The sequence below is a fragment of the Centruroides vittatus genome, unplaced genomic scaffold, assembly GCF_030686945.1.
Source record: "Centruroides vittatus isolate TY-2023 unplaced genomic scaffold, ASM3068694v2 contig_13, whole genome shotgun sequence".
Taxonomy (NCBI): domain Eukaryota; kingdom Metazoa; phylum Arthropoda; class Arachnida; order Scorpiones; family Buthidae; genus Centruroides; species Centruroides vittatus.
Genome location: NW_027120828.1, coordinates 894,393 through 918,326, shown reverse-complemented (window position 1 = coordinate 918,326; position 23,934 = coordinate 894,393). Strand labels below are relative to the sequence as shown.

The 23,934-nt window shown below is 32.6% G+C and overlaps 1 protein-coding gene across 1 annotated transcript in view; it reads right to left on the bottom strand.

Moving 5' to 3' along the window:
* The window catches only part of LOC136989604 (cytochrome P450 3A4-like), a 30,898-nt gene extending 9,319 nt beyond the window's left edge, over positions 1–21,579 (bottom strand). Inside the window, exons 1-8 of the mRNA XM_067287823.1 lie at positions 21,435–21,579; positions 15,737–15,833; positions 13,174–13,226; positions 11,064–11,160; positions 7,900–8,028; positions 6,085–6,322; positions 2,662–2,801; positions 368–509 (exon numbers count right to left, since the gene is read on the bottom strand). Of these exons, the coding sequence (XP_067143924.1) occupies positions 368–509; positions 2,662–2,801; positions 6,085–6,322; positions 7,900–8,028; positions 11,064–11,160; positions 13,174–13,226; positions 15,737–15,833; positions 21,435–21,493 (955 nt within the window). The 5' untranslated portion in view covers positions 21,494–21,579. The remainder of the gene's footprint in view (positions 1–367; positions 510–2,661; positions 2,802–6,084; positions 6,323–7,899; positions 8,029–11,063; positions 11,161–13,173; positions 13,227–15,736; positions 15,834–21,434) is intronic.
* Positions 21,580–23,934: the final 2,355 nt, after the last annotated feature.

Below are 23,934 nucleotides of genomic sequence, written 5' to 3'. Positions count from 1 at the left end.
GTTACACTCTCTGCAGTAAAACGATTAACAAGAGTTGAAAGGCACTTTCAACTCTTGTTAATCGTTTGGATCTCTCATCCACTTTCTCATTGAGTGGCGGTCATTTTCAGCATATAGGGGCAACGGGGATGGAAGTACGTCTAACGCTATTGCCCTTCAAAAGCTGGCAGTTAAATCAGTACAGAGAGACCTTAGGTGGATCATGTTAGCTGCATTTACACTATTCATACAGATACGCCTCTATAATTGTTTAACCTGCTGAAATTATAACTGTAATTTCATTGACGCGTATCTATTTCAAACGATGCACAAACATAAAATTAGACATTTCTGACGAACAAAAATGAATCAATGAATATTGTCTTACTTGAGGTTTGTTTAACCGTTGATGATTTTGAGATATTATCAGGGTTTAGACTGGCAGTCAGCTTTTCTCCAGTTATATTTTGTAATTCTTCCGAAGAAATATTAGCGTCGAGCATAATTTGAAGCAAATCTTGACGAAAATTCTAAAATAAAGTATTTATAATTAAGTGTGTAATATAAATTTACACAAAATATGAATCTGTTATACATGTACATGACGTGACGTATTCTTTTTAATCCATTTTATAATAAAAAAACTTTAAGAAATTAAGCATTCGCTTTGGTAAATGAAATACAAAATTTATGATCGAACTTAAGTGAATTTAGACTATTTTACAATTTAAATAAATAAAAAAATTTGAAAAAATATAGTTTTTATATCCATTTTATAACTTCACATATTTAATAATTAACGAATAATAATTCTGAACAATCGATATGAGATTTAATACACTGGCATTCTGCGCCATTTTATGAACCTGGCTATTTGATTTCTTCGTATGGAATTTTGTTTTTAATCTTTAAAAATCCTAAATATAAACAAGAAATGACTCGACTTAATAATATAGAAATAATTTATTTTATTCAGATTACACTGTTCTGTAAAACAAGAAACAAAAATCCGCTTCCGTGAAACATTTTCACTGATCATGCTGAATCTGAATCTAGTGACATCGTTAATTACCTAACATCCATTTTTGAGAGAAATAAGGTTTTTGAAGTAAAATCTTTTCTGTTCAAAATATATTTATTGGCTACACACATTGCTAATTGGCTAATTGGATAAAATAAATTTATGTTAATTACTCCGTTTTCATAATTTAGGATAGATTTAAGAACTGAAACACTTAATAACATGTTTTTTTTCCGTTTATGTTATTTTTCTGAAGTCTCTCGTTGTAGAGTCCAGCAACAATTCGTTAACATGTTCTCGTTCCGTCTTCCGCTATACCGTTTATATATTTGAGAAAGAGCATGTTGGAAGCTTTCTCCATGTTCAACAGCTGACGGGAAAAAATATAAATGGAAATGCAGGAAGTGCATCTTGAGTAACATATTGCAATTTAGTGTTTGGTAGGATGAACTTCAACTATCAACGTCTTCACTATTTCCTCATACTTGTTATCTCGTACTTTTTCCAAAAAATTTTTGCTCACGTTTTCGAATGCCTCCCACGCTATCCTTTCCGCTGAGTTGTTATTCCTTAAAACTAGGATCATTCTAGAGCTGTCTCACTTCGGGACTAACAAATTTTCCTCCTTTACTTTCACATAGTTCAGATGCTTTGGTTATCTGAAGCTTTTGCTTCAGATAAGCAAAGCATTCTCCCTCTCTATCCATAGCTTTCACAGTTTTTCATCAACCGAACTTGACATCAAGAGGAGGTAACAGAATTTCTAGTTTTCTCCAACAGAGCAAAAGATGCAGTATCCTTCTGAACTTGTACGTTTGTTGCACAATTAGGCCACTTTTTTTGCAGAGTAGTGACAGTGGTGAGTTCATGGAGCCCAGGAAAATTTGAATTACCGACCGCCTGGTACAGAGTTGACTTCACACATTTTTCTTCAAAGAATTTTTTTGAGAAATAATTTTTTTATAAAAGATTCGTTTAGGCTCAGTTAGTTGGGACCCCAGACATTTGCCTTTTTTATCCATAGGATTGCGCCACTGAGTAGTGACTGGTTCTTGACCGGCTCTCTCACTCACTTAAACAGTAGACGACAACCTGTTAGCAACGCAACAACTTTCAGGTCAGCACAAACATTCCACTTATGCTCCTGGTATTTTATGTTGTCCAGTATCACCTTCATGTTATCGGATGTTTCTTTCATATGAACAGAATGAGCGACCGGAACAGACGGATGTTTGTTGCTATTGTGTAGCAAAACTCCTTTAAGGCGGAAGTTCATGAGTCAATGTAGAAATACCACTCGCAGGATTCTGTGGTAGCTGAAGTTCATCCAACAAATGCAATATATCGTTGCAAAAACAGATTGTCTTTTATTGAAAAATTGTCACATTTTCTAATTCTATCTTTCTATAACAGGTTACTTTAACTTCTTTTTCCAAAAGTATTCACTACAGTGCAAACAAGAGTAACAAAGTTCATCTGGAAAAGTTAGAATTTTAAAAACACTGGTAAAAGATTTTATACTTCAGATTCATATTTAACATACTAAAATACATTTTAAAAATTCACATTTTCTTTCACCGAAGGATTTTGGACAGAACAGTGTTATAACTACATTGTTAAAAAAATTTAAAATAATAAAGAAATGAGACTGCATCATTTACCTTATTCATCTTTCTGCTTTGGATGACATCATTTAAATTTTTAAATAAGAGTTCCATCGAAGGTAAACCAAAGAAACCTCTTATTTTATCTATGATTATTCGAAGTATAGATAAAATCACTTCTAATTCTTTAAAACAAACTGAAAAATTAACAAGTTTAAACTTACTTATTTCTTCTTTCGTATTATAATAAAGAGATAATTAACGTATAGTAACAACGCAAAGTATTAATTAAAACAATACTACGTCTACATAAAGCTCAGGTACAGTACATTTTACCAATTTCTTAACATTTTTAAACTATCTGCGCTACCAGATTACCAGTAAATAATTATCATTATAAGATGTTTTTATCTGTCGAAAAACAGGCTTTTAGCATTCTACGTGTTGGCTTATAAACCAATATTAATGCTGTCAAGCTTAACAGATTTTATTGAATATTGAAAATCAAGGAAATGTGGATAAGACAATCCGGAATGACGCTCGTTATATATAAGTTAAAACAATCATACTAGGATATAAAATGTTTAATAGTTCGTCTTCTCATTACCAAACAGATAATATAGTTGTTACGAACAATTTATTGTTTTTTTAGGCACTAACGTTTAAGCTACAGTATTCATGTCGTATTCTAATCGCAATGCTTACGATACGATATAACAAATAACATGCAGTGATAAAAAGATTTCTTCTAAAGAATTCAGACAAAATTTACGGTAATAAACAATAAAATAAATTACAACACAACAAATTTATTGCATTGTTAACAAAGTGAATTAGGATCTGTCAATGTTCATAAACACTGACTTTTCTGTAAATGGAGGATTAATGGGCTACTGATATTGACGTTACGTGACAGCGTTCTAATCAATGTTAACATAGTCGCTTTTTCTAGCCTGGTTGGCAACCACAGCCAACGAGTAGAAAAGTGGTCTATTGCAATACTACTTTGGAAGTCTGTTTCATCGAACTGATTGAGCAATATCACCCTTTATGGAATGTCTATTTTAAACTATCTTCAAAAAACAAATATTAAGACTTGAAGAGAAAATTTTGGTATCGACAGTATCTGCAATGGCGTAACTAGTGTACCCATAGTTACGCCAGTGCCGTCGTAATGAAAAAGTCAATACAAATGATAAATATTGAAAACATAATTTAATTGTCGAGTTAACTACTGACAGTAATTTACACATATTTGTTATAATCCATTAAGTCAATATTAAAAGCGAACATTTATTAAAATGTGTTATTGTTATCGTCCGTATTAGAATATATCTTATCCTCATGCTTTTACGTGATATCTGGTTACGCTATTGGGTAAGTTACTGGTTTAAAAAGTTATTTACTTTTAATTTGTATGGGTGCTGTATAATAATCATATCTTCTAAATCAGTTTAATTCCTATTATTAGGTAGATTTTTCTCACAGCAATTTATATTGCTGTGAGAAAAATATGCCTAATTAATATTCCTACCTAATCTACCTAATAAATCTACCTAATTTAGAAGATATAAATATTCGTTTTGTTTCAGATACTATCTTGATGTGGGCTATTCATTTCCGATTATTTAAATACATTTTGATTAGTTGAAGAACTTAGCCTACCGCCACATGTAAAATGAGATCAAAACACATTCCAATCGACTATCACGCCGTTACCCCAGCCCGATTGGTTTATATTTTAGATGTCATATACAATCTGTGCAACCGTAAAAACATTGTCACCTTCTTCAAAATAGAACAGTAACAACTGCGGTTGCCGGCGCGGCTAGAAAAAGCATCCATATAAACAGTTTAGTTTTCTGCCATAGGAGATGTTTGTATTATATGACACTACGATACCTCTTCTAGTGCCAGTTATATTCCAGAGGGATATTCCATTTTTTCACACTGTGGGTACTTTTCATAACGTCGACACGTGATTCTGATCGTCTAACAAATTGCATTAAGGACGTAACTTGAAACTTTTCCCAAAGATTGCTTTGTTTGTTGTTATATTGAATTGTTTGAAATGCAAATATAAATTCTCTTACATAAACATCAGGCGAAAAGTGTTATACAGTGAAATGTTGGTATAACGAAATTGAGGGGACCATCGAAATATTTTCGTTATATTGAAATACCGTTAAAAATGAAGGGATAAAATAAATTTATTGATAACGAGCAATTACTTATTTTGACATCGTCATAATGCCGGGCTGCAATTTTTAATTATATTTTCATTTTTAATATGCTCTCCACTTCAAATTAGTAGTGGCTTCCCCTGTACATCATATTTTTCCTTCAACAGTAGAGTCGTATCGGTCATCTAACCCCTTTCTGGTGAAATTTTTGACTTGAAATAACGTGACTTTCAGTTTGCATCGTAAATGCGTATATAGTTAATCAAAGCTTTCTCTCCCTAATCTTTCCATTCTGGTTTCAGCTTTTATCTAACTAATTCCTTTTTTGAGATTAAGGAACGACAGAAGAACGGACAATTGGAGCTCAATAACAATTCGCTTACATTTAAAAGTAAGAAAGTTTTAAACGCAATTTGTCTATTAGTATTTATATAGAACGAAATTTCACAGTTTCAGAAGTTTGTTATATTAAATTAGAATAAAAATTAATCTGTAATAAAAAAATTATCAAAAAATATCACTAGCAAACGACTACAATGACGATTTAGTAGTACCCATTAGTTGGAATCGTGTCCTTTAATTGTAATTTTTGCTTAAAGCCATTATTTTCTAGTAAATACCGGCTTGAAGTCTAATTTTTGTGTGTGTTGTTTCTTTCAAGAAAGTTTTTTCGATAAAATCCGGTACTATGACACAGCATTCCAGTAGGCCGTCAAGCAAATCTTTTTGCTTAATTTCTTTTTGCACGTCATCTAATATGTTATTACTCTCTTCCATAGAAAACTGCATTCGTTTTTTATTTATCTCTAATTTTTCTCATAAAGTTAAAGGAAGTAACCATGACTAAGGATTAAAATTAATGTTGCCAGGTTGTGTGACATAATATTCTTCATTTACTAATAACGAATGATTTGTTCTTTTATAGATTTCCTTCTAATAAATCTATTCTTTCGTAGCAAACAGATTTTTATCAGGTTGAACTGAAATTTTCGTTATAATGATATTTGTTGGCGTTCGTTATACCGACATTTCACTGTATTGAGAGAAACGTACTGTGCATAACTTTAGATAATAAAAACCAATAGACATTCATTCTACCAGAGAAATTATTAAGTGGGAGTTGCCTGTACAATAGAGTTCGATTGTCTCAAAATAAATTATCTGAAAAAAATCGGTTATCTGAGATTGTTCAACTTCGTTTATCACATAACCGAATTTTTTCGTACTGCAGATCGTTGATTATTTCGGATAATCAACGCTCTTCCATACGAGTATTTGTAAAAATAATCGTACTTACGTATTAGCCAAACAGTTTTTGAGGAAACGGTATCTGACGAAATATATTTCACATTTTTGACGAATATATCTTCAGGATTTTTTTGAATATTAGTTCTAACGCCAAAAGCAGTTCTTCCGATTATATCCATCGTTAAAGTGTGATACATGGGGAATATATTAAATTCTTCTTTGTTGTTGGCTTTCTTCCAGATGATGTCTAAAAATACTTTAATCGCATCTTCCACCAAAGGAACTGTCTGCAATTCATTACGTAATAAATTTAAAAAGAAGTAATCATCAAATTAAACATAAAAAATAATTATATTATTCTAAAGAACATTGATTTTATATTATCAGCATTTTCATCAAACAAATTATTGTTTGGTGTAAATTAATTTGAGATTTTTTTTATTGAAGCTCAGAAATGGGACATGATTTGGAATAGATTTTTTTCGCCAAGAAATCATCGTGAAAAGAGCTATATCACCGAATTGAAATTGGAACTAGTTGGACTCATAATGGAATCGCAAAACATGGACGAAATCTATTGTTGTCCAAACTGTTGATCAATTAACTGATTCACTAATCAGTCAGATTAGTTAATGCCAAGTATCAACACATTTAAGTTCTAAAAATTACATTAACAAAATATTCGGAATGAAATGATATCAAGAATTGCTGCCAAGTAGTGTCAGAGACAAATGCTTGTATCTAGTTTTCCCTTTTTGAAACCTTTGCGAAGCGAAAAACTTTAGTTTAATTAAATTTTGTGCTTGTTACTCGAAACTACATTATCCTATATAGTGCACTACTTCAAGAAAAACCCCGATTTCAAATAAACCCTCGGAGTTTTTGAAATTGGGGGTTTACCATTAACTTTTATTTTACTTTTTAACTTCGTCACGAGATTTATTCAAAGTCCAGGATTTAATCGAAGGAATACGATATATCGAAACTTGTTGTCGTTTCAATCGTTTACATCCAACTCCAATATATTTTACGAACGTTACTCATAATATTGTCTATCAGTAAAGTATTAAAAAAGTATACTGTTCTAATTCTTAAAAAGTTGTCACATATAGTACGCAAAAATACAAAATATTTGTTGCATATTTTGCTCGTTCGTGAAACGATAAGGGATTAAACTTTGAATCGAAGAATGACCACGAAAGAATATAAATGCTTGGTGCATGCACGACAATTTCCCTCCTATCTAGCGCCTTATCACGTTTGTGGTCATTTTTCGATTCAAAGTTGTATCGCATCAGATCAATCTGTCATCTCGAATTATTTTTGAAAACTTTCGTATTACATAAAATTTAAGTTTTAAAATTTACTTTTTTTTCTCAAGAGACAAGTATTGACCTGACTTCTGAGATCTGTAAAAACGTTTCCCGCTTTGCAGAAAATAAGAAAACTAATTCGTACAGACAGATGATTTTCAAATAGAGGTCCGCGGCTCCCTACTGATCCACGTAAAAACATGTCTGTCTGCAGAAACCTTTGCAGGAAAAGTGATAAATTAAAAGTTTTACAACATATCAATTTTTCTATTATTTCTTGTTATTGAAATAAAATGACTTCCCATAATTTACGCAACGAACTGACAAACGTGATAAGGTGCTAAATAGGAGGGAAATTGCCGTGCATGCACGAAGCGTTTATATTCTTCCGTGGTCATCCGCAAGGAAGACCAAAAGAATTTACAGAAATCTACTGGTTAGTAGCTAAAAGAGTATTTTACATATCGATGTAATTACAAAACAATTTTGTCTATAAAAATAGTTGTATAACAATGTTTTTTTTCAATAAACAGTAATAAAAATTGATATACCTGTTTTAGTTTATTTGTGCTGAAACCGGGTGACAAAATACTTCGAGCATTTTTCCATTGCATTCCTTTTTTAGAACTTAAGGTTTCTCTACCGTATTTGTGAGGGATTCCGCCATCCGAAATGAACAGCTGAAATAAACAGTACAGTATGTTGTCATTAGCATCAAACAATTATTTAAAAGATATTCATTTTTAATCTACTGTTTCCTTGAAAGCAATCGATGGAAAATGTTTAAACGTAAAAAATTTATAACAGTAAATAAAATTAAATGTTACCAATACTTACGATTATTTTGTTCGGTTTAAAATAATAGAATATTTTCAACTTATAGCTATCGTATGTCGGTTTAGTTGTTTTATATAGAATAATAACAAAAATCAAAGTGTTATTATAAAATACTGCGTAAGGAATACATTACAGTTGGATAAGCTTTTTGTTGTAACGCTTAGAAATTCTTTGGTATATTTTAAAATATTTACTACTTTAAGAAGGATGCACACATGCGGCGCGGCAAGGAAAAGCGATGTCGCAAACGCGTCTTCGCCGCGCGGCAGCACAACCACACAAGCAGCAATCCGTTTACATTTCGGCGCATGCGTTCAGTATTCAAGATGGCGAACGATGCTGACACTGTCGCTATCCACGTGTTTACAAATTTTGTTTTGTACGGCTTGTTTTATTTAGCTAGAAAATTTCGTCGAAGATTTGAATGAAGATTTTGGATTAGAGATATCATATTGGCAAGAATCTTGCCGAGATATTTTGTTGGATCGATAAAGAACTGATGTAAAAATAGGCTTATTCTTCGATTAAGATCTCTCGATAAAGAATACTATTTCGAGTAAGATTCGGTTGTTTTGTTCTTTGAATTAAATAATATATGATTACTGTATTTGTGTACAATTTGTATTAAATTTATTATTCTTGCCTCTTTATTCTGATGTTAGTTATATCGGTTAACCACGTCGAACTTTCCGCCATTAAAACACCACGTGATTGTATTTTCTCACGTGACTGCCAGACGAATTGTTATTGGCTGATAGAAACGCGTCTTGGCGGCGACCTCCGCCAAAGATAGAATTCGACCAACTTTTGCGGCACGAGAAAAGCGGCACAAAATCGACTTCTGCGGCGAGAAAAAGTGACGTCATTCTGCCGCTTTTCCTTGCCGCGCCGCATGTGTGCATCCGGCTTTACATTGTACTTTGAAATAATATTTTTTATTTAATATATTTTTACTTAAAAACTAATTAGTTTTGTTTTTTCTGGGAACCGCAATATTAATGTCTCATATCTTCCATAAGCCATACCCTACGTGCCTGCCAGGTTTCGCTGGTCACTCAAAAATCTTCCATCTCCTTGTCCGGCATATCGTAATCCCTTTCTTCCCTACCAGCATGGACAGCCCTTTACAATAGTTGTTTTATCATTAACAGACAGTTCGGTAAATAAATGATCCACGATTTAATAAAACTGGAATAATGAAATCAATCTCATCGAATTTTTTCAAACTTCTAATATGTATCCAATAAAAGATAAAGATGCAGTGGTATCTTCTAATTTCGAAGCATTCAGAGATAGAGGGGGATAGTTCTAGATAAGAACTATCAAGATGCTGTATCAGTGAGTCATATCTATGACTCACAGATACAGCATATTGGGGAATCAGTGATCACCGATACAGCATATCACTGATATGCTGTATCGGTATGACTCACTGACAGAGTAAATTGTACTGCACTCTGAGCATGACAAGGGTGGGGTGAAACCAGCGCCGTAACTAGCCTTTTATGCGCCCGGTGTGAGCATCTGTAACTACGCCCCAAAACTATGACCCAAAACTTGGTCCAGGTCATTTCTGCGCCCCCAGGGTCTACGCCCTGTGCCTGGGCACCACTGGCACCGCCTTAGTTACGGCACTGGGTGTAACAAGCCAAATCGGGCAACGTTGCCCCACAATGAAACGAATTCAACTCGAATGATGTCCTGGAAGATGATGCTTCGAGGACTTCATTCGAGTTGAGTTCGTTTCATTGTGGGGCTACGTACCAGATTTGGCTAATTTGACCAAATTAAGCTACTTTTATCCAGTTTGTCGTAAAAAAAACATTTGGCGCACTGCAAAAAAATATTTCTGTGTATTATAAACATATGCAAAGAATAAATAAAATAATAAATTTAACTACATTGTTTCACTAATGCTCCACTAAAAATTACTAGTAGCACTACAATTAACAAGATTGTTACACGCTGAAATTTGGCTTCGGAAAGGATATATTATCGTTGTTAATAGGGTGCCTGAATAAAGGGAAATCTTGATGAGATTTATTATGTTTTATCTCCTATTTTAAGGGTACTGCAGTTGCGCTAGATTAATTTACTGCGGAACGATGGGCGGTTAGAAAATTTTACTACCAACAGAGATACAAAAGTAGACGGTCGGTATTAAGAAAATGACTATCCCAACAGATTAAGCAGTTCCGAGAAACCGTTCCGTCGAAATAGTTTCACACTTCAATCAGTTGAAACCAGTTCCAGTTGCAGAAGCGAAACTGGAATTCTTCTATCTCTAATCTATAGTTCGAACATTATATTAATACAGACTAATATAATTTAAATAATTTGAATTTTGTGTTATTTAAAAGTTTAAATTTTGTCAAAAAAATAAAAAATAAAAAAAAATAAATTTAAAATGACGAACATATTGACAAGCGGACATTTTGCGAAACGTAACTTTATTGACAGAAGGAAGAAAAGGATTTTTAACTGAAATTAAAAATCGATAAAAATTGATATCTCGGGAACAAATAGACGGAATTCGATGAATTTTGATACGTGGGTCAAAAACAAAATTCTCAGATGACGACAATAATAACATTTTCTCCGTATGACACATATGTCTTAAGTTTTATTTTAATAAAATGAGAATTCGGATAGACAGAGGGTACTAATTCCAGTATAGTAACGTTCGCTTTTTAAGTCGTTCGCTCGCTTGATCGGTTCGTTTTACAAATTCATACGAATCTCTCATGTAGTTTAGTGATGGCAAACATTCGAACATGGCAATAAACATATTGTAACATAAAACTACTTAGTTTTACGTTTACATTACCGTTTAGTTTAAGACAACAAATTTATACATGTTTAAAACTAGTTTACTTACCTCACGATCCACGAAGTTTTCGAAATCTTTAATCTGCACTAATTTCCAGAAATCCGAATCTGATACTAATAATATCGGTTTAGCTCCCAAGTAATATCTGTAGTATAAAGATTTTATCGTTTCTAATTAAAAACAGATGGGTTACAGTATATTATTACGAATATTTTACGAGAAAGAAATTAAAGAGAAAATTACAAACAGATTAACAAATTGTTTTCTACTTTTTTGTCAGCCAATTGAAATATCGGTAATGACAAATTAATGCCAGTTACAGATAATCAAGTTCGGATCAAGACTTGCTCTGTAGCACCTGTTCATCAAGAATTGTATTAATCTGAAGGACAAGAGCGGAAAAATGCTCTTCTGTGAGCAGTTATCCATTGGGATTTGGGTAAAACGACTCGTATTAATCAGACAGGATTGTTGCTAAGATTATACTATTATAAATATCGGCATATGACTGGAAATTATACGCCAAACGAAAGCCTATAAAATAACAAGAAGCTGTAATAATTGCTAATTCAGTTGATTGTTTGGCCATTAAATAACTTGAGCCTTTAAAATTACTGTTGTAAATGTGATTATTCAGTCATGACCGTAATTGACGTTAATTTTAAAATGTATTTTTCTTCGGTATCATTACTCTATTAGTATTCTTCCACTTCATTATTTATAGGCAAGCTTTCTGCATCTACTGATTACTGGTTCTTATCCCCTCTAATGAAATTTCACAACAGTAGCAAGCCTAACAAACTAATACGTGTGTACCGATTTGAAACTGCTAATAAAACCTTAAAATACTAATAAATAAATGTAAACTAACTTATCTACGTTTTAAATTCTTAGCGAGAAGTTGTTCGGCTGGAACTTTTGACCAGAAAGCTACTTAGTATGTCAAAAATACAATGCTTTTTAAATCTATAAATCGGAACTACGAAACTGACAAATTTTCGCCGAAATAAAAAACACAACTGTAAACAAGAATAAATGTTGTCAAGCATTAAAATAACTCTACAATTGTTTTCAAACAGCAGTGTTCCACTTCTCCCAAGTATCCTCTATTACTTTGCGGCATTAACAATAGATATGTGCCGGTCACCCATCTAATACCTTTCAGGGTAAAAGTTTTCAATTGAAATAACATGAGTTATCAAATATTCGTGTATAGTTAATCCGCGCCTCTTGCACCTAGGGTTTCCCTATCTGCTTATGTCTTTCATCTATTGAACACCGTTCTAGAGTTAAAAGACAGTGAGAATTGACAGGTGTAGAAATTTTTCTAACTGCAACCCAATAAATGATTGAAATAATCTTAGACTATAATATTAACTTTCAGTGAATAGATACGAATCTCAAAATATTATTATTTTACAGGCGAAAAATATTACATGATAATTAATGCAATGACAAAAAATACAGATACTTCTTTGAAAACAAGCACCCAATCTGACGTGATTAGAAGAAAATATATCCCTTTAAAAAATTATTTGTAAATAATACCCTAACAGGTATTATTGATTACTTGTCATATAAAATGAGTAATAAGGAAATTTTTCATTAATTTTGTAATCGTATCAAATTATAAAATGTTTCCTGACCAAACATTACATTTATGACTGCAGTGCATCTGCTAGATTCTCGTGTAAATATACTGTACTTTACGGCAGTTTGATTGTACTGTAGTTCTGAACTGCGGTTACCGACTTAAAAATTTACTGACATTCTCATAGTGTTTTTCTAACAGTGTACCAGAGATTTTCAATTTCATATTTCCTATCATACATCAGGAAAATATGATGGTTCCAAGATAACACGATACAATTGTGTAGACTGTTTAAAACAATATCTTCAAAGCTACGTCAATATTAATGTTAAATACTGTAATGTAAATTTATAAATAATCATAAAAATATAATTAATTTCATTTCTAGAATTAATATCTTAAGTTTATTTTCACCAGCTTATGGATATTTTTAACTTTTACAAATTGTTTTAATGTATTCTAACTTTTAAAAGTGTACATGATCAAATAAATATTTCCTTATTAAGAATTAAATAGAAGATTTAATTTATGTTTAATATTAAAAAATAAGTAAAAAGTATATCTTACCCTACAATATTTCCATATTTCTCTGTCCATTCCAATTGGCATTTTGCAAATCCCTACTAGTACCAAACAAATATAAATTATAATGAGTAAGTATAAAATTGCTCGAGAGAACGAATTACATAGGAACACAATTAAGATGAATAAACAGACTTTTATTGGTTTTTGACAATATGCATTTCGGACATGTCCCTCATAGGTCTTCTTTTACATTTTACAGCAATCTTGATGACAGAAATGGCATGTACAGGCTCCAAAATTTACCGGTTTAACTATAATTTAGACAAGATAGGAATAAAGTATTGATAGTATCAGAGTACAATTTGTATGTGGACTAATAAAAGTTTTTCCCGCACAATTTGTATAAGACGTCTGGAAATATTTATTTTAGTTAACAACATCTTATAATATATAGCGCCACATACAAATTAGTAAATTATTTTGATTAAAAATACAATTGCTATTTTTAAAATAAAATCCCACATAAGCCGGAAAGGTTACGCAACTTATTGCTAGATTGTTTAATGTTTTAACAGAATTTTACCATAACCCTCTTTTATAAAATACTTATATTTATCATACATTGGAATCCAGTTTTCACTATTATCTGCAACGTATATGAAATTTCAGTCTTCGAGATTGTTGTAAAATTTAAAAGAGATCTGTTGTATAAAATGCATATCTTCAGAAACCAATAAAAGTGTTTATCTTTGTTAATAATTGTGTTCCTGTATCGTTCTTTCAAGCAATTTTATTCTTACTCATAACAATTACAACGAGAACAAAAGGCGATCCAGTACAAACATAAATGATATTAGCGTGCTAAAGAAAAATTTCACTCCGGATTTCAGAATGTTTTATCTTCCAATATGTTAGAAAGTTTCTCTTTTTACAACTAAAATTCATCTGATATGTCGAAAGTATTTTATTAAATTTTCATTGTAAATTAATTCTACTTTCTTAGTAATTTCATTCAAAAGACAATCATATATTTAGCAACATCAAACATTTGTTGTATAAATTTAGTAACGAACTCGGATTTATTTCTTTGATAACTTTAACCGACAATCTATATAACAGGAAGTGTCGTTTTATCTCAAAAAGGATTTTGCTTTTTCTACCAAACATTTTAATAATACCAAATATATAACATTGTTATATGCGATTTTTAGAATGTTCTGTCCTTGCGTATTTCGAAATAAATTCACGATTCTATTGGAAATTGTATTATTCACTTCCTTCCCAAAACATTCATCTCAACATAATTCTGAAGCTACGAAATAAAATCTATGCTAGTTTATATAAGTACATAGTAATCTGTTATTCGCGAAAAATTAATGTGTGATGTCCGGTGACCTGAGCTATTGCCATCTTTCGTAAAATCCATCCGGTAGTCCTGTGACAACACGAGAATAAACAACTCGTTCAATCGCGGGCATAAAAGGAACACAGGACTCAATGTTTAAAGCGATTGCTAGTCAGAGATGTGTGAAAAGATTGATAGCAGGCCAATCTTTAATTGCTATGTTATTCATAATATCAATCTTAATTCATAATAACTATCCGGTGTCCTGCATTCAATGTAAGACACCGGATAGTTATTAGGTGTACGATGTAAGCTATAACTTTTTGAAAATCGAGATACAATTTTAAATGCATATTACACTGTAATTAAACAAAGAAAAAATTAAAGAGCAACGTTTACAATTCTGCGAGAAACTCAAGGTAAGTACAACAAACACGGACACGTTAAGGAATTTTCATTATTTTGATGAACTTATTTATCTCGCAGATTCCTATAAATTTACAGGATAAACTGCACTTAGCAGAGTTTATAATAATAATAATAAAACTTGAAAAGACCATAGAAGTCTAGTGGTTTAAAAAATTATTTTTAAAATGTCTGCAAGTGACCATATTAGAAACATCGTACTTCCACTATCATGATAGAGACGACCATATTGTGTCGTGTTTATCAGTAATTTAGAAATACAGGTTTGTAAAGAAGAGTAAGAATTTTTTTTTATCGGTTGTTATTGTGAAATTGTTAAATAGTAATTGTTTTACTGTATGAGATACAAACTTACAAAATTATATCATGTTATTAAAACTGAAAAGTTTTTAGTAATTTAGACACTTAATGGTCATATTAAGAACCCAAATAATGAAAGAGTAAATAAGTCATAGATATAACGAATTTTTCTAAAGTATCATGTGGTTTAAAACTACTATTAAGCAAGAGGAACGCCCAAAAAACCGAATGTGATTACCTGCAGCATTGATAGAATAAACAGCGAAAGAAACTTGTAACTTTATAGTAAACCTGTCAAAAACGTTTTTGTGTCTGCAATTTCGTGGTTGATCGTTGTCATTACGGAAACTTTTCTTGTAAATGCGCATTGATCGGTGCTATAATCTAGTGAATACCTCGGTCAAAAACGAAGAAACTGGCTTGTGGCCATGTCCATATTTGGTACACTTACCTTACAATTTCAAGTAATTTACATAGAATGTATTTTTAATTTTCTAGATAATTACTTAATTATTCGCATTTTTCATATCTCACCTTTTCACTATATTCGGAAAGATTTCCTGTTATGAAATGTGGTTTCGGTCCCGGTATGTTCAATCTTTCAAAAAATGTCATGTCATTCTTACGCTTTCTGCAATAAATATTAATTAATTAGATTTCGTTATTGAGGTCTTCCATAAAATAAAGATTTTAATTAATGAAGCATAAATATTTTTATTTTTAATTGAAAAATATTGATCGCATAAAACAATATTAATATGTGGTTCTTATAACATAAGTAATTCTCGAGTGAACAAGAAATCTTCTCTCCCCATAATTAGTTTACTTACAATAACAAGAAATCGTCTCTTTCCATAATCATAAAATTAGTTGCAATAACAAATCAACGTGAACAAAACATTGAAATACCTACCATTGAGCCGGTGGATAAAACTACTGAACACTGTGAGCGCGTGACATCTATTTCGTTTAATATCTCAGGATGAGTAATGATTAAGAAACGAGACTTGGTATGGTATCTTGTATATAAGAGGCATTAATGCTATTAAATTTTAGAGTTCTGAATTCAGTGAGGTAGGGCTATATATAGGGTTGCCATAATTGCCAAGCATTGATACAAGACATTTATTTAAGTGCTAAAACATGAAAAATGTGAGTAGGTAATGGTTTATTTTACTCTGATAAAAAATCTATAAAATTTAAGCAATTTAATAAAATGAATACGTAGAATAATAAAAATGATGCAAGGCTAATCCTTTTTAGCCCAATCATACTGACGGCCGGATGGCCGAGCGGTAAAGGTGGCAGCCTACCGCTCTGGGGGACCCGGGATCGAATCCGAACGGGTCGAATAATCCCCAGGAATTTTTCGGGGGGTGGTCCGTTCGGATATGTCGGGCCCCGTCCCTCACCACCCGGTCGCCCCATTGTGGGCCTGGCCGAACCCATAATGGGCCTACTAAAAGAGGCCCTCTTAGTGCCCACAGGGCGGAAAGAGTTAAAAAAAAAAAAAAAAAAAAAAAGCCCAATCATATTTTTAAAGTTGATTTTACTTTCTTAATTATATCATTTGCTTCTTTCACATATTTATAAAATTGGGTGCAAGTCATTTTAAAATTATAATGATAAATCAAAATTGCTTCAATTGTCTTCACTGACAACCTATTTCTTTCGTCCGGCCATTGAGTTGACATCAGGGAAAATATTCTCTCCATATTTGCATTGCTGGATGGAATGGCAAACACGTATTCAGCAGGGGCGAATCCTGACCAAAATTTTTGGGCATGCTGAAAGTTATAGTAAGAATAATAGGCCTATCTCTAGCACTAAACAATAGGCAGAAACGTTATTTGGTGTGAATAAAAAAGTGTGGACTATTATAAAGCCCATTATTTCTACATTATAAATATAATGAAAAAGTATTAAAAATTTATGATAATAATCTAATTTTTGTTGACCTTTGACAGGGCTTAAGCCCTATTAGTCCCTATGAAGATTCGCTCTGTACAAAATACATGTATGCTGACTGAGTACCGCAAGATTTCGATACAATATGCCGTGTTAAATGCTTCGAATGACGTCATGTGTGCGCACTTGTTTGCTGTGCAAATCTCCACACGAGCAAGCGATCGAGTTCCCGCAAGCATCGCACTGACTTAAAACGGCTAGCAGCCAAGGGCGTCACCAGAGGGAGGGGCAGAGGGGCAGTTGCCCTCCCCTAGAAATTCGAAAAAGTTATTTAAATGCTAAGTTTTAATTAAAATAATCTTCTTAGGCTTCTTGTAAGTTAAAGAAAATGTTTTATTTGAGATATTTCTTTTCCGGTACATAGTGAATGATTAAAACTTTATGAATCGTTTTTATTTTACCTACATACAATTTATATCCTCTATCAATTTACATCATCTTGCCCCCCCTTACCCATTGGCTGGCGTCGTCCTTGCTAGCAGCTAGCTGCCAGACGGCCGGATGGCCGAGCGGTAAAGGTGGCAGCCTACCGCTCTGGGGGCCCGGGATCGAATCCGAACGGGTCGAATAATCTCCAGGAATTTTTCGGGGGGTGGTCCGTTCGGATATGTCGGGCCCCGTCCCTCACCACCCGGTCGCCCCATTGTGGGCCTGGCCGAACCCATAATGGGCCTACTAAAAGAAGCCCTCTTAGTGCCCACAGGGCGGAAAGAGTTAAAAAAAAAAAAAAGCAGCTAGCTGCCAATGTAAAAACAAACACAAATGATAAAAGAGTTTACACGTCAGGATATATTATTATTGGCATATTTGTTCTCATATAAAAAGTATATTGACAGTCAAAATTTTCTCTTAAGCATGCGGCGCATGCTAAGCAAGCCCAGAGAATTCGCCCTGGTACTGACATAGTTTATTAGACATGACTTCTGAATCAGAAGTCTAATCAGAAGTTCTGATCAATGCTTTGTATCTGCAAAAACTTCAACCATTTCACTTCCATACTCAATATCATAGTTGCTTCGCAGTTTTCGTTGGTATTATTTTTCTCTAAATAATTTTTTAGATATACAAACTGATTGAATAGAACGTCAGTGTGGCGGCTGGATGGCCGAGTGGTCAAGGTTAGCACCCTGCTGCCCTGAGGGACCCGGGATCGAATCCGGACAGGGTCGAAAAATCCTCAGGAATTTTTCGGGGGGTGGTCCGTCCGGATATGTCTGTGCCCGTCCCTCACCACCCGGCCGCCCCATTGTGGGCCTGGCCGAACCCATAATCGGCTTGCTATAACAGGCCCTCTTAGTGCCCACAGGGTGGAAAGAGTTACAAAAAAAAAGAAAAAAAAAGAATCACAGTGTTGCCAATATCGATGTTTCTTACTTGTAAATATGCAATAGTACGTTCTATTTCTTCCATTCAGGAACTTGGCTGAGAAAACGGGATAAAGAGTAATACAGGACTGAGTAGTGAAATACGGTGACAGTCTCGTATATATACGGGACGTATGGCAACCTAGCTATATATCATCTCGAGTGGGTCTTACTTAACGAAAATTTTTCTCGTTACTCACATTTACAATATTTGTTGAAAACTTCTCTACTCTCAAAATTAAGCCGCTTTTTCCATTTATGATAATTTATAATATAAAATTTCTTTTTAATTAACATCTCAAAACAGACAGCGCAACATACAATTTTAACTTGAGTGATTGGCATAATGTTTTTAAACTGAGAATTTTTTTAAACATATAATAATGATAATATATTATTATTATTATAAAATATTTATTATATATTATAATATATTATTATTATTATAGTTATTACTATCTATATAAATAAAAATGTACATGTTCGTTTGTTCCTAATAGCTAATCTCCGAAAGTTCTTCACCAATTTCTTTGAAATTTTGACACAACGTTGCATTCAAATATGCGCGTGTTTTTATAAAATATAGATGTCGAAATTCCCCTCGTGGGGGAGAGGAACAAAATTAAGGCTTACGGTGAAGAAATGGGCTTCTATTAGCCTATACTATTTTAAATGCAGTTTTTTGCGTTTTTGATTGTGTTTTAATAGGGCACGTCAAAAGAGTGTACACTAAGAAGGGATTTTTTCGAAATTCCCCTCGCTGGGGAAGTGTTATACATTTATAATAGATACATTTTGAGCCACAGCAACGCGTGGCAGGTACTGCTAGTTTATAATAAATTATTGTGGGGGTGCCGAGCGAGTTCTAAACTCTTAGAGTTGACGCTCTTAGAGAGTGGATAAAGAAATATAGTAGTGGTCCAGTATAGGGGATTGGAAAACTTTTCGTAACTTATTTTATTTACGAAAAGTTAATTTTCATAAAAAGTAATAATGTATAAATAACATATTTGAGTACGTTTATGCAATTATAATAAAATAACGTATTTTTTGCTTTGCTATGGAGATACTGTTACAATAGATATGGCAGAATTATATTAAATCAGACGATTTGATATGTTAATTGTTTGACAAGAGTCATTACCTTTTCGGATTGAGACTTTGAAATTTACGAATGCTCTCGATCATATTTAATGTTTCCAGATAAACTGTATAATAGATTCCTTAAATCCAACAATTAAGTTTAATATTCCTTTATCGTTTTTTGTATCTAAACAATCTTGAAAAACTTTAAACCTTCCGAGATAAAACATTTGATATTTTTATTTTTTTGTTAGAGAATTTGCACTTTGAGTATTCTTACATAAGACAAATGTAGATCAAAATAATTTTTTAACCGAGTTGAATTAAAATTAAAATCATTTTTACAATTATTCTCTATTACTTTTTAAATTTAGAATACCGTAAAATCTCAAGTCGAAATTTAAAGAATAAAACTACTTTGAGTTAACGAGTTTGAGTTAATACTCATTCTCTTAAAGTTTTTTGATGCCCTAAATGGCCCGTTATCAAACCGTTTCTCAAGAATCTGTTCACAAAATGATTACTAAGTTGAATACAGTTTATTGTGCGTTTGAATGAGTTGTCAAGTTTCCTTCTCTCCTAGTCTAAATTCCAGTAATATACTGTATCAGTAAAAAGATATCAAGGCGAGGTTGTAATGGCGTGATGTTGTGTTCAGCATGGAGACATAGTCTTTCTTTATCTTAATAGTCTCTATTCACACGAAACATTAGAGTAAATGAAGATCACACACGTATAAAAGGATAGAGGGTACACGGAAAAATAAATTCGCGTTAAAGTACTGATAATTTCGACTTAAAGAGATCGTGTTATATGAAAAACCTTATATGCTGTGTAGAGACGAATTTACATAGGGACTAATAAAACTTAAGTCCTGCCCACCAAGTGTCAAGGCTCACAAAAATTGAAATTGAATTATTACCATAAATTTTTAATTCTTTTTCATTTTTTTTTTTTTTTTTTTTTTTTTTGTAACTCTTTCCGCCCAGTGGGCACTAAGAGGGCCTCTTATAGCAAGCCCATTATGGGTTCGGCCAGGCCCACAATGGGGCGGCCGGGTGGTGAGGGACGGGAACCGACGTATCCGGATGCACCACCCCCCGAAAAATTCCTGAGGATTTTTCGACCCGTCTGGATTCGATCCCGGGTCCCCCAAGGCGGTAGGCTGCGAACCTTGACCGCTCAGCCATCCGGCCGCTAAATTCTTTTTCATTAGGAAAGATCACTTATCGTGTAGTAAAAAATAGTTAATGCTATGTGTAAATGGCGTAATGGTATATTTATTTTATTAAAAATTTTGTTTGTTGATACGTTTTTGTTAATGATAGTTCTTTACTTCTTATGTTTTATATATACATATATATATAAGATATAAAGTTTGTCATTCAACACATTTCATAAATAAATATATTTCAACTCTGATTTTGATGTTATTAAACTGAATTTTAAACCCCAATTTAAAGATTCTTAATTTAACAAAAAATGAGGTCCCATTGAACTTCGATAAGCCCTAGGGCCCGAAAATCCTAGATCCGTCCCTGATACTGTGCCTGTAGAATGCTTCAAGTTAACGCGGTTCGACTTAGCGAAGTTTTACTGTAATTTTAGTCAAATTTGCGAATTTTAAATTTATAATTTTGAAATTGTCAGTTTTATTTAAATTATATAATTAGAATGCTGCTTTTAACGGTATATTAAAACGAATTATTTGATTATAATATTCATAAATATTTTAATATACGGTAGTTCTATTATTATATTTATATTTCCCTGTCTATTCTACATTTATAACTTTAGAAAAAGAAAAAAATACTTACCGATACCACAAAAATACGAAAAGAAATAACAAAGTGAAGAAGATTGCATTTTCAATCATATTTTTCTATATTCAATTAAACTGATTCTATTTGTACAGACAATTTCACTTACAATATCATAGATTATTTGAGATTGTTTGACAGCGTCACTACCGGACATTCAATCATTATCATTAAAAGAAATCCTTATTGGAGACCAATATTTCGATAAGATAAGAATACCAGAATAACTACTAATTTTAAATAAATAATGAAGTAATTTACAGAAAGCTAAGTAAAGGCTTTAAATACAATAGAATACACAAGAAAAAATTCTTTTCGAGAACCAAACATAATGATAAAATAATTTGATATTATAGCCAAATAATTCGGAGAAACTTCTCGAATACTAAAACTATAACCAAAGCTTAATAAGAAATGATGTCTAACTCTAATTTACATACAGGGCCGGATTTGAGGCGATTGGAGCCAATCGGGCCCCGCGCTTGAAGGGGCCCCGCATCACATCAAAATGTATATATTTAAAAATAGTACATTTTACAAAAATAAATATCTAGGTATATTATTATAAAATATAAAACAACATATTTGAATATGTAAATGAACTGTTAATTAATTTTGTTATGTAAAGTTTGAGGGGCCCTGCAGTGTCGTCTTTATAGCAGTGTGTACGGGGCTCTGGCTCAGGGTCCCCAGTCCGCGACTAACTTCTGAATATCAGTTACTTGAGTACTAATAGATGGCTGAAGGGATTCGACAAAGTTAAAAAACGCAATTAAAATTCAAACATCCATACTCAATAAATAGGTTTCCTGTTAACTGGCAATTCTAAATTATCAGAAAATATTTCTATTTTTCTGCCAATTGATCGTCTGTTGAGAAGGGAAGTGAGAGTTAGGGGTACGCATTGAATGGTTTAAGAGTACGCGAAAAAAAAAAAAAATAAATAGTAGCTAATGTATTGTATTCCGGTGCTACATTGACCACGCTATGTCATTGGGTGCTCAGTCTTAAATAAAATGTAATTATAATTTTATCACATTTATCTATGTTTTTCCTGCAAAAATTTTCGCTTTAACAAAAATGTTTTTTACATTTAATTGTACACTGCTACATAATTGACTAAGGCGCTCCCGTTTGTCGATAATACGAAATACAACTAGAAAAATGCGAAATGGAAAAATACTTAAGGGAATGGCTGCCACGGGGCATGCATATAAAGAAAGTATGGGAACTGCTGCTCTGAATCAATGTAGTGAAGTCGGTTCGTTAATTTTTATGTAACCTACGCAATTTCTTCTAATAAACATAAGTTATTCAAGTGCAACGAACATAAAAATGTCTTCCGATTGTGGGTCTCAAAAACTGCCTGGCCCCTGGATTGAGGGGAAAAATTGTTACGGCCTTGCTTTTTACAATTTTGATCAATAATATAACTACGTAACTTATATTTGAAACAAAATTTCAAAGATATTTTTGTAATTTTCTATAATGCACACGATTTTCCACGAATTCACCACTCACACTGACATTTTCTCGCAAATTTATTACTATCTTCCAATTACAATCTCTTTATGCTTTCTATCGGACAATATGTGTACCACGACGTGTGTTGCAGAACGACATTCGATCACACTACTATTTCCAAACCTTAATCACGGTGTGACGTATTTTCCGAAAACTTTCGAACTCCGAACAGTCCGACGACGACAATTTTTTTTCGTTTTCGGTAACATTCTGAAACAAAATTACGCTTTTGCCTTTGACCGGTGCATTTCCTACAAGTTTTTAACAGAAAAGACGTAAAATTATCGTTACGCTATTCCTTACGACGTTACGAACTGTAAACATGATTGAAATGTCACGCGCAGATAATCCCTGGTATCTGAATTATACGAAATTAAAAGCTTATTGAATATTTGTGGTAATGACTTAAATGGTTTATCGTAGAAATTTCGAGGTAATAAGTGACGCGCGTGATGCGACGTAATACTCAACGAACAATACTTTACAATTGTTCTTTTTCATATTGTTTTTAGATGATTTCTATTATTGTTTCTTTTCAGAGACTTTTCAGCTGAATTCCGTTTCGGAAGGTCTCACGGAAGTAAGTAATCCTTTGTTTTTGTTTATATAATTAATATTGAGTATAAATTCTAATAGAACATCGACCCGAAACATATTCGGTCGATGTTTCGGGTCAAGTTTAGATAATTATACAAATTATTGCTGAATTAGCGAGATTGATTTATATACAGATTTTTGTTATATTCGAGCTTATTTTCGTTCAAATTCTGATAATAACTCTCAAATTATTAAAATGAAAATGCGGTAAATGTGCAATAGTTTGAACAGGAATCAGTTCAATAAATAATCTTAGTTCTTTTAATATATTTTATGTACATTATAATTTTCTACGCAAAGTACTTTAATTCCAAGATTTCTAAGCTATATTTCGTGTTTGATTAACAATACGAAGTACAAAAAACAAAAGAAAGCG